The sequence below is a fragment of the Erythrolamprus reginae genome, chromosome 2 (assembly GCF_031021105.1).
Source record: "Erythrolamprus reginae isolate rEryReg1 chromosome 2, rEryReg1.hap1, whole genome shotgun sequence".
NCBI lineage: Eukaryota > Metazoa > Chordata > Lepidosauria > Squamata > Dipsadidae > Erythrolamprus > Erythrolamprus reginae.
The window spans coordinates 270,561,137-270,578,477 of record NC_091951.1 but is presented as its reverse complement, the minus strand read 5'-3'; the positions used below and the strand labels follow the sequence as shown (position 1 = coordinate 270,578,477).

General features: G+C 44.4%; 1 protein-coding gene across 1 annotated transcript in view; it reads right to left on the bottom strand.

Annotated features, from left to right (window-relative positions):
- Positions 1-14,782, bottom strand: part of LOC139162347 (histone-arginine methyltransferase CARM1-like) — a 70,991-nt gene extending 56,209 nt beyond the window's left edge. The window contains exon 1 of the mRNA XM_070742600.1: positions 14,227-14,782. Within this exon, the coding sequence (XP_070598701.1) occupies positions 14,227-14,392 (166 nt within the window). The 5' untranslated portion in view covers positions 14,393-14,782. The remainder of the gene's footprint in view (positions 1-14,226) is intronic.
- Positions 14,783-17,341: the final 2,559 nt, after the last annotated feature.

Genomic DNA, 17,341 nt, shown 5'->3' with positions numbered 1-17,341 from the left:
AATGTGTTTCATGTTTACAGTAGCAGGCTGTTTCAGTAGGCAGTAGAACAATAATCTGATTTCTTAAATATGACATAAGTATAACTTTGAATTATTGTTATATTTTTAATACGTCAGAAGGCTCTTCTTTTGGGGATGAAATTCAGAGAGAGCAGATGTGTGTTTCTCCTGATAAAATCTCTATAATAGAAATAGTACATAAAAACAAATTAAAATGAATAATATTCCCCCATTTCCTTAAAAAACAGCCCCCACTTCTATAAATATTTTTAGCTCCAACGTGGTATTTATAGAAGTTTTTTTTTTTTTAAAAAAAAAGCTTTTGAAATGTTTGCATAACAGCAGTCCATTCTAACATGACAAGAAAATTGGAGAGGAAGATTGTACTGGCCACAAATTCACTTAAAGTAAACTGGGTTTTGCTATATCATTCAGATGTAAATGTCTCCCTTCGTTATCATGTTCACATTTTGCTGCTAACTTATTTTACTGATGAGCCAAGGCAACAATAACATTAGAAAACTAATATGATCTTAACACTTGACGATTTGAAATAAAATATAATGTACAGTGATACAGACACCAGGCTGACTGGAGGCATCTCTAATAACAACTACTCTCCAAAAAGACCTTGACGCTGTTTCTGAGTGGTCTAACACATGGCAACTCCAAATCTCAACTAGCAAATGCTCTGTCCTACACATTGGGAAGAAGAATCTGAACTCCAAATACGAACTGAATAATCAAATCATCACAGATAATCCCCACTCGGTTAAAGACCTTGGTACACTAATAGCAAAAGATTTAAGTGCCAAAGCCCACTGCAACAATATAGCCAAGAAGGCTTCAAGAGTTGTAAACCTAAGCTTCTGCTCTGGCAATCTCACACTACTTACCAGAGCTTACAAAACTTTTGACAGACCCATCCTCGAATACAGCTCATCTGTTTGGAACCCATATCGCATCTCAGACATTAACACCCTTGAAAATGTCCAAAGATACTTCACCAGAAGAGCCATTCACTCCTCCACTCGAAATAGAATACCCTACAAGACTAGACTTTCAATCCTGGGCCTAGAAAGTTTAGAACTAAGACGCCTTAAACAAGATCTAAGTATTGCCCACAAGATCATATGCTGCAACGTCCTGCCTGTCGGCAAATACTTCAGCTTCAACCACAACAACACAAGAGTACACAACAGATTTAAACTTAATATTAACCGCTCCAAACTTGACTGTAAAAAATATGACTTCAGTAACCGAGTTGTCGAAGCGTGGAACTCATTACCGGACTCCATAGTGTCATCCCCAAACCCCCAACACTTTACCCTTAGATTATCTACAGTTGACCTATCCAGATTCCTAAGAGGTCAGTAAGGGGCGAGTACAAGTGCACTAGAGTGCCTTCCGTCCCCTGTCCTATTGCTCTCCTATATCTCCTATTCCTTTCTTCTACCCCTATATCTCTTCTTCCATTCTTTCATTGATATGTTCTATTACCTTATCTTATTTTCTATTATTTCTTAGATATATTTTACTATGAGTATCTCCTCTATAACCTCCATCATGTATTTTACTATGTGTATATAGATATATACCCACCAAAACCCTCATTGTGTATTGGACAAAATAAAATAAATAAAATAAAAATAATAATAAATATTTCAGGATCAGCTAAGTAGACAAAGGCAAACAGAAAGAAAATAGAGTATTCCACCAGCCTGGGTGTGTGTGTGTGGAGGAGGTCTAGGTATTTGGGGGGTGGGGAGGGAAGCAGTGCTGGAGAGGTCTCCTTGTGTGTCTGATTAGAAGGTTAGGGAGGAAAGTTCTTATCATAGACTGGGTAGCTGAATGGGCATGTTTATAGCCGGCTCAAGGTCAACAGTTTTTGCAGAACAGATGCAAAGGCTCATCAATAGTGGGTTGCTGCATGGACAATCCGGTACGCAGTCCCAGTTAGAAAAATGGAGATGCCCAAGCATCTCTACATCCCTGATGTGTCCATGTTGGGACCCACATGAGATTCGGCTTCTTTGCATGTGCAGGAAGCAAACTCTCATGCAAGGATGCATTAGCTATGAGACATTAGAATTAAATGCAAGTCTGACCTAAACAACCGCCATGCCTTTCATAAACATTTTTTACATTTCAATGCTTAATTAGGAGTTGGGGTCTAATTTGAACACAACTCAAAAGTTCAAGCTCATCAGAGTTTAAATCGGCAGCTCAATTTGCTTCCTACAACTTTATATGTCAGAGTTCAACCCTCAAATATCTGCAATACAAAGAAAAAAAATAAGACCTGCATGCGCGGAAGCAAAGAAATCGCCTAAAATTGGTGAAATCTCGTGCGCGTGAGCGTGCTCACATGAGATTTTGCTTCCTGCGTATGCGCAGAAGCCAAATCTCATGCCGGCATCCGCACGCACCCACGGCCATTGCTAGGAGCGCACCGGTAGTGCTGAAGGATGGGAACATCATTAGCACCTTGTAAGGGCTGGAAAGAAACCTTTGGAGCAAGTTAGAACAATGGAAAAAAACCCCTGCAAAGACTTACTAGGATTTGGAAAACATTCTTTGCAGAGAGTAGCAATAAAAGAGCCTGCAAGTTAAGACCTGGAAAGATCACTAGCACCTAGTTAGGGCTGAAAAAAAGGCTTTGAAAAGGCTACATTCGGAGTATAAGACACACCCAAATTTTCAGCCTCTTTTAGGCAGTTTTATACTGCCTACGATAGTGATCGCAAACCTATGGCACACTGCTGAACATGTGCGCACATGATATCTGGGGGGGCACTGGGGTTGGGGGGCCTGGGGGCATACAAATCAAATCAAATCAAAACAAACAAACAAATAAATTGGACAGTCAGCCAGGGTCGTTGGGGGGTTTTCTGTCGAGCTCTCTGGTAGAATCCTCCCGAAAATTCACAGATACAAATGTCAGACACACACACATTTGAAAAGTCAAAACAATGTTCTTTATACCGAAAATCCAAATGAACTAAGCACTCTTTTTGAATAGCAGAGCACTCATCTCCAAACAAACTGGTAATTTGTACAAGTCCCTTATTAGTTCTGAGATACTTAGCTTGCAGCTGTGAGGCACTTCACAGTCCTTCTTCTTTCACAAAGTGAAACACACTTTGCTCTGGTTTAGTTTCAAAACGGGGAAAAATCAGTACACAAAGGTTGAAGTCAGCAAGGCAGGCACGAAACACAACGATCAGATAATCCTCCACAATGGCCAAACCCATAGGCTGCTATTCACTAATTACCACAGCCCCACCCAACCACAGGTGGCCTCATTTTCTTTGATAATAATCTCTCAGTTGTTGCTGCCTATGCATCGCTCTCCGCATGCGTGGCTGTATCATTAACTCTTGTTCTGAATCCAAGGAGGAGCTAGATAATTGATCTCCTTCTGAGCTGTCTGCCACACTCTCCTCCTCCCTGTCACTCATGTCTTCTTGGTCAGAGGAGCCTTCATCAGCAGATTCCACCAGGAGCACAACAGGCCTGCGGCATATGGATGTCTCCCCCACATCCACAGTCCTCGGGGCAGGAGCTGGGCCAGAGCTAACCACAACAGGGGGGAAGGATTTGGAATTACTTTCTATATGCATTTTACGTGCCTTTGGCCTCAGATCTTGCTTTCAGTTTGTTGTTATCCATTCTTATTCATTAAAAGTACCTTTCTCTAACATCATGGAGTTGGGAATCTTTCTTTCCTGGATTTGGAGCGGAGGCACATCTGACATATTTTGACTTCAATTCAAACAGGTGTTTTGCACTTGTCTTTCCCCACAATTGTGAGGCAGCTATAGATGACAACAGTAGTATCCCAGGAAAGGTCACTGCTGCTTTAAAGAACTGCAAATAGGTACTACATTTGGATTTACATGCTCCAAGGCAGTGTTTCCCAACCTTGGCAACTTGAAGATATCTGGACTTCAACTCCCAGAATTCCCCAGCCAGCGAATGCTGGCTGGGGATTTCTGGGAGTTGAAGTCCAGATACCTTCAAGTTGCCAAGGTTGGGAAACACTGCTCCAAGGCACCTGCTTGGATTTCAATTCGAAGCAGGCAACCCATAAACTGAGCCCACAATTCAGTCCTTACGGATTTGTGTACTGCAATACAGGTAGTCCTCGACTTACAACAGTTTGTTAAGCAACCGTTCATAATTATATCATCATTGAAAAAGCGACTCATGGCTACTTTTCACACTTTTGACAGTTGCAGCATTTCTGTGGCCATAAGATCAAAATCTGGATGCTTTGCAACCAGTCCATATTTATGGCGGTTGCAGTGTCCTGGGGTTATGTGATCACCTTTTGCGACACTTCTGGCAAACAAATCCAATGGGGATTAAAGCCAGATTGACTTAACAACCGTGCCACTAATTTAACACTTGCAGGGATTTACCTAAGAACTATGGCAAGAAAAGTAATAAAATGGGGCAGAACTCACTTAACAACAGAAATTTGGAGATCAATTTTGGTCATAAGTTGAATACACTCCTAGAGTTTGCAGGAGGTGCATCTTATCTAGTTACACGGTCAGCTAAGAAATTATGGACACAGCCGTTTGGTTACATGTTAGTTCACTTTATTGATTTGTTGTTCATATAAATGTCTGAGCTGACTCTAGAAGCAAATGGGCTATATACCTCCTGCAAACACTGCCGCAATAAAGCAATAAACCTAGGCTTCTCTGCTAATGTGAGAGGCTGATCTCATTTCTATTAGCCTTCAGTCAATTGCAGACCACAGTGGGGGGAAACACACACACACATTACAAGGGGGTAAAAAAGAAGATAATTTTTATACATTGCAGGAACAGCTTACCTATGGAATTGATTCAGCTATTGTCCCCACAGGTAGCACATACTAAATGAAAAATATAGCAACATTTGGGCACTGTTTGCCATCGTATTATTCTCTGCTTCGGAGACAAATGGATATCTTCAACAGAGCCTGGAGAAATATGGCCACAACCAGATAGGTGGTTTAACTTTCCTCCAGGAGGTACAAAGTCTGTCAGCATAATTTGTTGTGCCTGTTGTGTCTAAATTGCAAGGCCAATGAGGGAGATCCTGTCCTCAATGTGGGGAAAGTTAAGGAAAGCAATAGGTGATTTCCTACTAGCAGGAAAAATATTATACGTGCTTGTTGTGATGTCTTGGGATGAACTGGACTGGGTAAGAGGTATGTTCCAATAGAAAGCTAAGCCCAGAACCGTATTAATAAGTGTTCTACCACCGCCCTTAATTGCAGGGTAATTAGTCCAGGAAGACACACACCACAGGATAAAAGGGAAAACCCAAAAGTTTTTATAAACAGAAAAACAGAAACAGTTCCCTTTTTAAATGTCAAAGGGATTTTCTGGTACACACAAGGCACAGGTTAAATGAAATCCAATTGCTCACCCCAATAACTGGGAAATTGAGTCCAATTCTAAGAGAGTCCACACACAATCTTGAACAGCACAAAAACCATGATCTTGACAAAACAATGAATCAGATAAACTGCCACAAGGCTAAACCAGCCCGCTGTTCTTTTTATCTGTAGCACTAATTACAGCAGCCCCACCCAACCACAGGTGGTCTCATTTTCTCTTGTAATAATCCTTCAGTTGTTGTCTCCTATACATCAGTCTACGCGTGCGTGGATGTGTCATTAATTCTTGTTCAGAATTCAAGGATGATACAGATGATTGATCTCCTCCTGGGCTGTCTGCCAAACTCCCCTCTTCCCTGTCACTCACGCTTCCTTGGTCAGAGGAGGCAAAACAGGACTGCAGCATGTGGATGTTTCCCCCACATCCACCTGCACATTCCTTGGGGCAGGAGCTGGGTCAGAGCTAACCACAACAATAAGTATATTCATTTGCCTGAATCTGATTCACAAAAGTAAATGGAGACTTTTCACCTCTCTTGGTTTCTTGGAAAATCCTCATTATAGCAATAGCACTTAGATTTATATACCACTTCACAGTGCTTTACAGCCTTCTCTAAGCAGTTTACAGAGTCAGCATATTGCCTTCAACAATCTGGGTCCATTTTACCCACTGCGGACAGGTGGAAGGCTGAATGAACCTTGAGCCTGGTAAGAGTTGAACTGGTGAACTACAGCCAGCAGAAGTAGCGTGAAGTACTGCACTCTAGCCACTGCACCACCAAGGCTCATAGCTCACTGAGCTTACCCAACCTAGATAGTCCTCAACTTATGACCACAATTGGTTAATGCAGGGGTCGACAAAGTTGTTCAGAATCTAGGAGCCAGCCAAAAAATTTAGGAGCCAGAATTTTTTTTAAGCAAACTTGGTTTTTTGCCGAGTCTCCACCTGACATCGCTTTCACCCCCTCCCCCCCGGCGCAGGCCTGGCTCCGCCGAGCCGGCTCTGCTGTACTCCCGTCGGGATCCGAGGGGAGACCGTTAGTCAGAAACCGAAACAGAGAAGAAGGAAAGGGAGACCGGGCCGGGGACGCGGGGGAGGGGGGGAGGGGGGAGGAGCGGTTACTGGTCGGAAGTCACCGCGCACGCAGCCGGAGGAGGAATGAACAAAACCTCACGCCGGGAGGGGAGGGGCTTCCGCTTCTCTCCGAAGGCGGGGTGAGCGGCCAAGATCGGAGCGTCTGTGTGCGGTGGGGGGGAGTGAAGGGGTTCGAGTAGGAGGCGGAATGGAGGCAAGGGGGGAGGGAGAGACGCACGCAAGCGCAGGGGACGCTGGGAAAGCAGCTCGCTCCGAGGTTGATGGGCGGAGCTACGGAAGCCAAGATGTACCATTTCTGGGCGTAAACACAAGGCAGGAAAAATATACTGTATACCAGTGATTTTCAACCTTTTTTGAGCCGCGGCACACTTTTTATATTTACAAAATCCTGGGGCACACCACCAACCAAAATGACACAAATCTAATAAATAAATAAATAAATAAATAAATAAATAAATAAATAAATAAATAATAAATACATACATACATACATACATACATACATACATACATACATACATACATACATAAATAACCCCCTCATATATACAATCCCATGTAACATCCCCTTATAAATACAGTCAATCATCAATCATCCCTCCTGAAATTTATACCACTGTCTCATTTATGGGTACTTCTCCTGTCTTTCCCCCTTTTCTCTCTCATGTTTCTCATTTCTCTCTCTTCCTCCCTTTTTCCCTCATTCCTTCTCCCTCTCACTTCTCCTCTTTTTCCATCCCTGTCTCTCTCCCCCCCTTATGTGTGTGTATGTATACACACTCCAACCATTTCCAAAACCAGTTGAGGGCTGGGTTTTTTTTCTCTTTTATCCTTTTCAAAAACAGGTGTGGGCTGGGGTTTTTTTCTTATTATTTGGATGCTTTTTACCATATGCTTCAAGAATCACCTCTCTCTCTCTCTCTTTTGTTTCTCTCTCCTCTCATTCTCTGCCTCAATCATTTTATCATTTCTCCTTTTTTCTCCCCTTTTTGTTCTCATTTCTCTCACTCTCCTTTCCTCTCCCTATCTGTCTTGCTTTCTCTCTCTCTTGCTATCTTTTTCTCTCTCTTGTTCTCTTATTTTCTCTCTCTCTCTCTTGTTCTTTCTCTCTCTCATGCTTTCTCTCTCTTGTTCTTTCTCTCTCTGTTGCTCTCTCTCTTATTTTCTCTCTCTCTCTCTCTTTCCTTTCTCTCATTCCCTCTTTCTCTCTATCCTTTCTATCTCTCACTCTTTCCTTCTCTCCCTCCCTTTCTCTCTCTTTCCATTCCCTCTTTCTCTCTATCCTTTCTATCTCTCACTCTTTCCTTCTCCCCCTCTCTTTCTCTCTCTTTCCTTTCTCTCATTCCCTTTCTCTCTATCCTTTCTATCTCTCACTTTTTCTTTCTCTCCCTCCCTTTCTCTCTCTTTCCTTTCTCTCATTCCATCTTTGTCTCCTGGGGCTGACTGCGCCTGCCCTGCACCCCCCACCACGGAGGGAAAGCATTTGGCATCGGCACCGCCAAACCCCCCCCCCTCCACAAGCAGCAAAAGCCTCTGCGACTGAGCCGGAAGGCAAACGGTGCACCCCGCCGCTTAGGCTTTTGCTGCTCCTGGGGGGGGGAGGATTTTCTCCTCCCCGCCCCCCCGGCAGCCAAACGTCGCTGGTGCAGGAAAGCAGCGTGTTAAAAGGCGCGCTGCTTTCACGGAAAACAAACCCGGCTTTCCTGGCAACGGAGGATGACAAGCAGGAAGAAGCGGGGTGGAGCAACGCCAGGCTCAAGCAGGCAGCTTCCGCGCGTTTCTTTCAGCGGAAGAGGAGGAGAGGGAGCGGATCGGGTGGGCGGGGGCAGCGCCTTCTACTGCCGGCGCCTCCCCACCCCCGCCCCCCCCCAGGCAGGCAGGGGAATGGGAACTGCGCGCCCATGGAAAAGGGCACGCAGGGGGGTATTTTGGGGTGTGCGGGTAGCGGCGGCGGGCAATAGCCGGGGGGCGGCTTCTGCAAGTGGGAGCTCCAGGGCTGAAGCCTCAGCCCTGGAGCTCCCACTTGCAGGAGCCACCTCGCGGCACACCTGGCCATGTCTCGCACCGGTTGAAAAACACTGCTGTATACACATACAGTACAGCAGGCAACATTTTCTAGGCGCCAGACAACATTTTCTAGGCGCCACTGGCGACCAGGCGCCTGGGTTTGTCGAACCTTGGGTTAATGCACCTTAAAAGTGTGCAGGACAGTGAGTTCGATTCCTAATAGAGGCTTAGAACCCAATGGAATAACGTCTGGTTACTCATATCTAATGAGTTTTAATACAGTAGGACAGAAACGGTTATAGTGTCTCCTGGTATCAATGTACAATGTATAGTCCTCAATGTATGACCACAATTGAAAATCTCTGTTGTTAAGTGAGACATTAAATGAGTTTTGCCCCATTTTATGACTTTTCTTGCTATACTTTTTAAGTGAGTCACTGCAATTTATGTATGTATGTATGTATGTATGTATGTATGTATGTATGTATGTATGTATGTATGTATTCATTCATTCATTCATTCATTCAATTTTTATGCCACCCTTCTCCTTAGACTCAGGGCAGCTTACGGCATGTTAGCAATAGCACTTTTTAACAGAGCCAGCATATTGCCCCCACAATCTGGGTCCTCATTTTACCCACCTCGGAAGGATGGAAGGCTGAGTCAACCTTGAGCCGGTGACGAGATTTGAACCGCTGACCTTCAGATCTACAGTCAGCTTCAGTGGCCTGCAGTACAGCACTCTACCTGCTGCGCCACCCCAGTTGATAAGTTAGTAATCTGATGGTCAAATGAATCTGGCTTCTCCATTGACTTTTCTTGTCAAAAGATCAGAAAAGGTGATGACATGACGCTGCAATTGTCATAAATATGAGCCAACTGCCAAGCATTTGAATTTTGATCACATGACCATGGGGATCAGGGGCAGATTCCCGATTCCGCTGCTACCACTGCACTGCGCCTGCAGCTTTGCTCCTGTTGCGGACGCGCGGGCATGTCCCAGTGAGATTTTTCTTCTGCACGTGCGCAAGAAGAAAAATCTTGACATTTCAGTGATTTTTTTAAAAATTCTGCACATGCACAGAAGCAAAAAAATCACCGAAATCTCACGCATGTGTCCCCTCGCGAGATTCTGTTCCCTGCTCATGCGCAGAAGCAGAATTTCACTGGGACACAAACACGCAGAAGTGAAGATGCACATGCAGCTCAATTTTCACTGCTGGTGCACTGTCGTTATCTGTACCGGTAGCAACCCAACACTGATGGGGATGCTGCAAAAGTCCTAAGTGCAAAAAACACTCATATGTCACATGTTCCAGTGCCATGGTAACTGTGAACGGTCACTAAATAAGCTGTTCTAAATTGAGGACTACTTGGTATTTACAACACTCTGTGGCCTGCATTGGCTGCCGATCAGTTTCCGGTCACAATTCAAAGTATTGGTCATGACCTTTAAAGCCCTACATGGCATTGGACCAGAGTACCTCCGGAACCGCCTGCTACCGCATGAATCCCAGCGGCTGATAAGGTCCCACAGAGTTGGCCTTCTCCGGGTCCCGTCGACTAAACAATGTCGTCTGGCGGGCCCCAGGGGAAGAGCCTTCTCTGTGGCAGCCCCGGCCCTCTGGAATCAACTCCCCCCAGAGATTAGAACTGCTCCCACCCTCCTTGTCTTCCGCAAACTACTTAAGACCCACCTATACTGCCAGGCATGGGGGATTTGAGGCATTTTTTCCCCAGGCTTATTATAATTTATGTTTGGTATGTATGTGCTGTTTGGTTTTTAATTATGATAGGTTTTTAAAGTTTTTTTAATATTTGATTTGTGCCAGTATAATATTGTTTTTATCGTTGTGAGCCTCCCCGAGTCTTCGGAGAGGGGCAGCATACAAATCTAATAAATTATTATTATTATTATTATTATTATTATTATTATTATTATTATTATTTATCCTCTCTCATCTTTTTTTCTTGCTCATCTTTATGTCACTATTTCCCACACACACAAACACACACACACACACACACACACCCTTCTTCTTTCTCACACTTTCACTCACTTTTCCATTTGCTCTCTCGTGCTTTCTCCCTCTTTTTTGCTTCTCTATCTCTCTACCCCCCCCCCCTAAAACAGCTGACTGGGAACTATTAGCCAGTGATGGATGGAGGATGGCCTTGCTTATTCAGTACCACTGCAGGCTACATGTCAGCCAGAACGTTTTTTAAGTATATGTCTAGCTGACTCATGTTAGACTGCTACATCTGTATAGATAAGTTGGATTAATAGACCATCAAAGTCCCTTCCAGACCTACGATTCCATCAATGCTTGGCACCTGGTCATTCCTGCTTCCCAAATGAAAATGGCCACAGAAGGAAGATCCTAGGAACTAGAGGTAAAAGATTTGCTTGTAGCAGCCAAAAGCAGCAAAGGAGAATTGGATTGATTCTAGCTGTGGTCAATGCTTCTGTAGTAGGTGCTGAAGCACCACAAATTGTACCTAATTGTGCAGCCTGGGTCAGCAGAAGATGGAAAACACTTTTAACCCTGGATCATATAACTACAAAGTTAGGTGGCCTCAGCTGTGGGCTTTGGATGAGAAGAAGGAACTTTAGGAGGACATGTCCTTAAAGAATAATTGGCATGGTTCGGGAATACAGTAATCCCTCGCTACTTCACGGTTCATCTTTCGCGGATTCGCTATTTCACAGGTTTTCAAAGGGGGCTTAAATCCATTGAAAATTTTAAATCCACTAAAAATTTATACAATTTTTCTACAGTAGTACTGTACTCTATTAAAGAAACTGGTAGGATATCACATGTAGTTCCAGCTGAGAAACATTATAGAATGACTGTTTAATGTAAAGGGTAGGTTTTAAAAGTCCAAATACTCGTTAAATACATAAAAAAATATCTTTCTTCTACTTCGTGGAAATTCATTTTTCACGCGTGGTCTTAGAACGCATCCCCTGCGAAAAACAAGGGATCACTGTATGTGCTTAGCCTCTGTGGCTGCTTGTTCTGTTTATTTACTATTGGAATAGGTGTAACCAATTAGTTATGAGACATTAGAATTAAATGCAAGTCTGACCTAAACAACCGCCATGAATTTTCATAAACAATTTTTACGTTTCAAAGCTTAATTAGGAGTTGGGGTCTAATTTGAACGCAACTCAAAAGTTCAAGCTCATCAGAGTTTAAATCGGCAGCTCAATTTGCTTCCTACAACTTTATATGTCAGAGTTCAACCCTCAAATACAAAGAAAAAAATAAGACCTGCATACATGCTATAGTTGGTTTTTCCAGTTCTTTTAGAAAAGATAAACATCTAAGAGTTGAGAAGTTGCAACAATTCCATGACCAGCAAAGAGCTACAAAATAGTCTTCCGTATTGTATCTGTTTATTTATTAATCAAACAAGCATGCTGCCTGACTCCCGTTGATGCTGAGTATCTCATAACAATCAAAGCAAGGCAACTGCCACAAAACCAATTAACAGAGGGGAAAACAAGAGAAGAGACCACAAGGACCACAGATTGGACAAAGCAAGGCATCTCATCCTCCTTTGTTTTGTGCTATGCCATTTACTTTATTCCACAAAGTGGGAAGGGGGAGAGTAGTTGGGAAGTCCAAGTATATCCAACACAAAGTTCTTAGGAAAATCCTGGCAACTTTTTACAAATCTAGAATAATAAAAATAAAATAAAAACTATCAAGAATATCTACCCAACTCTATGCCCATGAATCAACATATGTTCCGGCATATCTCCTTCCCAGGGGTTATCAACCTTTCTAATGTCACAACCCCTTAATATAGTTCCTCATGTTGTGGTGAACCCCAACCATAAGTCTAGTGCCAATTCTCTCAACAGAGCTTTAAGCTGATTGGCAGGAAGGTCAGGGTGACACTCCCACTGTAAATGCCAGATTGGTCGGATTGTAAAAATATGTTCCAAGGCGCCAGAATAGAAGCTTTAGTTCTTAACACCATGGGAAATTTGTCTTTTCCCATTGTCTTAGGCAACCCCTATGAAAGGGTCATTCAACCCCCAAAGGGAACCCGACCCCCAGGTTGGAGATTCTCAGTCGTCCAAAATTCCAAATCATGGTTACATCCCAAAGGTACTTCCCCGCCCCCCAGGTGGCAACTGACTTTGTTTTTCTTTGAAGACTCCATGAAGCTCCTTCAGTTCTGGCTGGTTCATAAGGTAACTTCCTCATCAACCAGCCAGAACTGAAGAAGCTTCTTGGATGAGAATCAAAATGTCTTCAAAGAAAAACCAGAAAGTCCAAGTTGAAGAAGAAAAATAAGCACCTTTGCAGGGTAAAAAGAGATTATTTACGAGCGTGAGAGTTTCCCCACAGAAGGACCCTCAGCCCAGTTTCCATGATCAGCCCCCAAGCACTTGGGGGGAAGGCGGTCAGGGAACCCCAAAACCCTGCACACACAAGTTCCCCCCATCACATCCTCTGAATCAACACTGCTCTTGCCCCCATTTCCTCAACCAGTTGTAGGAATGTGGGAAACATTGTTACGCATGGTCGCTCTTAACTATTTTAAATGGTCTGATGTCTGTTTTTAGATGTTCCCTATTGTTTTTGGGATATTTTTTCTGTTGTATCTTTTTTACCTGTATTGGCTGTGAGCCGCCCAGAGTCCTCTGGGAGGTGGGTGGCATATAAGTCCAAATAATTAGAGAGAGAGAGAGAGAGAGTTGACGGATAGAGATACTGTAGATAGATAGATAGATAGATAGATAGATAGATAGATAAGATAGATATATAGAGAAAGAGATAGATAGTTGATCGATAGAGATATAGAGATAGATAGAGAGAGATAGAGACAGAGACAGACAGATGATAGATAGGTAATAATAATTAATAATAATAATAATTAATTAGATTTGTATGCCGCCCCTCTCCGAAGGTAGATAGATAGATAGATAGATAGATAGATAGATAGATAGATAGATATAGAGAGAAAGAGATAGAGATAGTTGATCGATATATATATATATATATATATATATATATATATATATATATATATAGAGAGAGAGAGAGAGAGAGAGAGAGAGAGAGAGAGAGAGAGAGAGACAGACAGAGAGAGAGAGAGACAGAGACAGAGAGAGACAGAGAGAGACAGACAGACAGAGAGAGACAGACAGACAGACAGACAGGTAATAATAATAATTAATAATAATTTATTAGATTTGTATGCCGCCCCTCTCCGAAGGTAAATAGGTTGATAGATAGATATAGATAAAAGTAAAATAAAATAAAATAAAATAAAGTAAAATAAAATAAACCGGCCCGACCCCTTTTTCTCCATCGCGCCCAGCCAAAAAGCAAGCCGCCGCAATCCCTCGCCGGGGACCGGGCAAAGGAGGAGAGACCTAGAGAAGCCCGGCCGCTGTTGCCGGTCCTGCCGCTCTCCCACCCACCTCCACCCAGCCATTCTAGGATTGGAGCCTAAACAAGGCGGAGAGGCTCCTCTGGACAAACGAGGCAGGCGAGCGGCGGCTCCCCAAGAGGGCCGCCGAGAGCGCGCAAACTTTCCGCGGCGCTTCTTCTCCTCCTCCACCACCTCCTCCTCCTCTCCGGGATGAGACGAGCCTTCTCTCCGGGACGCTCCTTTTCCGGCCTGCCGGCCTCTCTCTCTCTCTTTTCCCGCCCTTTCCCCGGACCGGCCACACCTGCCCGCGCCGCTCGGCTTTTTACTTAACCGTCTGTCACGGCCACCTCGGCGCCTCCGTCCCGCGCGCAGAGCTCCAGGCGGAGGGCTCGCTGGGCGGGCGGGGAGCTCCGCAGCGGCCCTTCCCGGAGCTGCTCCTCATCGAGCCGAAGCAGCCGGACGCTGCACTGCAGAAGCTGGGCCGGCGGAGCAGCCATAGACGAGGCCGCCGCCTTGGAGAAGGGGGCGGCGGGCGAGACAGGCGGCGGGAGGCGGCTTCTGGTCGGGGCGCCTCGGCTCTTGCGGGTCGGCCGAGGCTAGAAGGCCGGGCAGGAGGGCGAAGAGGCGGGCGGGGAGCGGCGGGCTTGTCCTGCCGAGCGAGCTCCCCATCGGAGATGCAGCCGCCGCCGCCGCCACGCTTGCTCGATCCGGCATCTGCAGCGAAGGGGGCTCGCTCTCCCTCCCGTTCGCCTCCCTCTTCCCGCACTTCCTCTGGCGGAGGGGGGCGGCGAAAAAGGTCCCTCCAGCGAAAAAAACGATTTGCGCGCTCGCAAGACGCCCGAGGGGACGTTCCGGCGAGCAGCGCGGTGCTGTGGCTTCGCGTTGGCAAGAGCGACGCCTGCCGGCTGCCTTTGAAACGGAAGGCGAGGCCTTTTTTTGAGGAGTTCCAATCCATTGCCGATGACAGAAGCCTACATAAATTGCACACCCGAGTGCTCGGGGTAGGCAAAGATGGCTCTTCTGTGAGTTGTGGACTTCAACTCCCAGAATTCCTGAGCTAATCATGCTAGATCAGGAATTCTGGGAGTTGAAGTCCACATGTCATAGAAGAGCCAACTTTGCCTACCCGTTGGTCCAGTCAGTCTGTCTGTCCATTTATACCAGTGACAGCAAACCTATATCTATATCTCTTGTTCTATTCTTTCATTGATATGTTCTATTACTATATCTTCTTTTCTATTATTTCTTAGATATATTTTACTATGAGTATCTCCTCTATAACCTTCATCATGTATTTTACTATGTGTGTATATATATATACCCACTAAAACCCTCATTGTGTATTGGACAAAATAAATAAATAAATAAAATTATTTTATTTAACAAGCAAACATAAAGACAAAGAATAACAAAAAGTTGAACATTTGTAACAGAAAAGCAAAGAACAAAACTAAGAAAAGAAATGATACAATATAATATAAATAATACAAATAATGTGAAAGAAAAAATATATAACACTATTAATGACATTTCACTAATGTTCGCTTCCTTGACAGTGTAATATTCTTAGTAAAAAAAAAATGTGTAGATATACAAATTGCATATAAGTAAATACATATATTCCTCATCACAATTTTAATGTAAGTAGGTTCATAATTTTTTTCCTTTTTTCAAGCCATATATAGAGGGAACATTGTCTTCATGCCCAAGCAGCAGACTCTATACCAGTGACTTCCAAGCACCCGCTTTCTGCAGCAAATGAGCTAGCAGCGCGTAAAGCTCTTCCCCTCTACCCGCATGCTGTTTACCACCAGCTCTTCACCCCTGCTCTGCATCCAGGTAGCAGCGTCTTATTGATCTTGGGTATGTGTGCGCGCAGAGTCGGTAACAGCATGCAAGTAGTGGGGAAGCTCTTTTTACACCCTCACCTCATTCTCTGCAGAAGCGGGTACCTGGAAGAGCTTGGAGGGCAGACTCCTTTTGAGTGTGCGATCAATGTCAGGTCGTATAATTCAGTGTTGAAGCTATGTAGTTTCTGTCTGGGTCACTCCAGAAGCCAATACCAACCAAAAAAGAGAAGCCAGACACACTGGTAAAAGGCAAAGGCAGTTTTATAAAATTCAAGAAAAACACAGGTAACAGAAAATGTCCTTACAAACAGGAAAATGCTGTATCATCAGATATATCCACGAAGGCAAAAGTCCATGCAGCAATACAGAATTCTTGCTGCCAAGCCAAGGCTGTAGATAGCAGACCTACATCTCCCACGGGTCTTCCAAAGCTGCTGGGCCACAAGCCAGGAACAGAGACGCCGAGAAACAAGACAGGATAATGCAACTCCAAACTGATAACACTCCACATGGCTTCAAGGGCTTGCCTGCCTTTTAAACCCTGCTAAGGAGGACCACACCCAAGCCCAGCTGTTTCTAATCCAATGGTGATAATATTTCTTTAACTGCTCCTTTCGTTGATCTGAACGTCTCTGTCTCATGTCAATGACAGCTTGTGTGTCATCACCTAATGACTCCAAGCTACTGGCTGGGGAGAGCCCCCCCTCCGGGGCTCTCCTGCTGTTCTCCTTCATCCCATTCCTGATTTTCCTCTCCCCCATCCAACTGTTCAGCCCCCTCCTCTTCGCTGTCATCCTCCTCCGGGCATGGAGCCAGCAGAGACACAGCTGGTCCCTGAGCAGCCTCAGGCTGAACTACAACATGTAGGGAGATTGGTTTGGAGAGACCTGGGACGGCCAAGTCCAGTATTGGGTTTTATTTATTTATTTATTACTTAGATTTGTATGCCGCCCCTCTCCGAAGACTCGGGAGACAGCATTCCTGGTAGGGAAAATGGAGCGGTGTGCACACTCTACATCCCTGATGCATACATGTGTGTGCCCGCATGAGATTTGGCTTCTCTGCATGCAAGGGAAGTCAAATTTCATGTGAGGTTGCTCACACGCAGGAGATTTCACTGATTTTCAGTGGTTTTTTTTTTTTGCTTCTGCACAAGTGCAGAAGCAAAGAAATCACCAACAATTGGCAAAATCTCGTCCGCCTGAGCAACCTCGTCCAATATTGGGCTTCCTGGACATGCGTAGGAGCTGAATCTCATGTCGATGTGCCCGCGCCGGTCACCAGGAGTGCACCAGGAGCGCCGGCGAACGGGGACCCTTGCCTGGTCCAGTCTGTTTCAGAGGAGGAAGATGGCAGGAAGGCTACGACTTGGCCAGGCCCACCTGCCTTTTGGATTTCATCCTTTCTCTCTCTTTTCCACTCTAGGAAGGAATAATAATAATAATAATAATAATAATAATAATAATAATAATAATAATAATAATAATAACAACAACAACAACAATAATAATTTATTAGATTTGTATGCCGCCCTTCTCCGAGCACTCGGAGCAGCTCACAACAATAAAACATCATATACAAATCCAATGTTAAAAG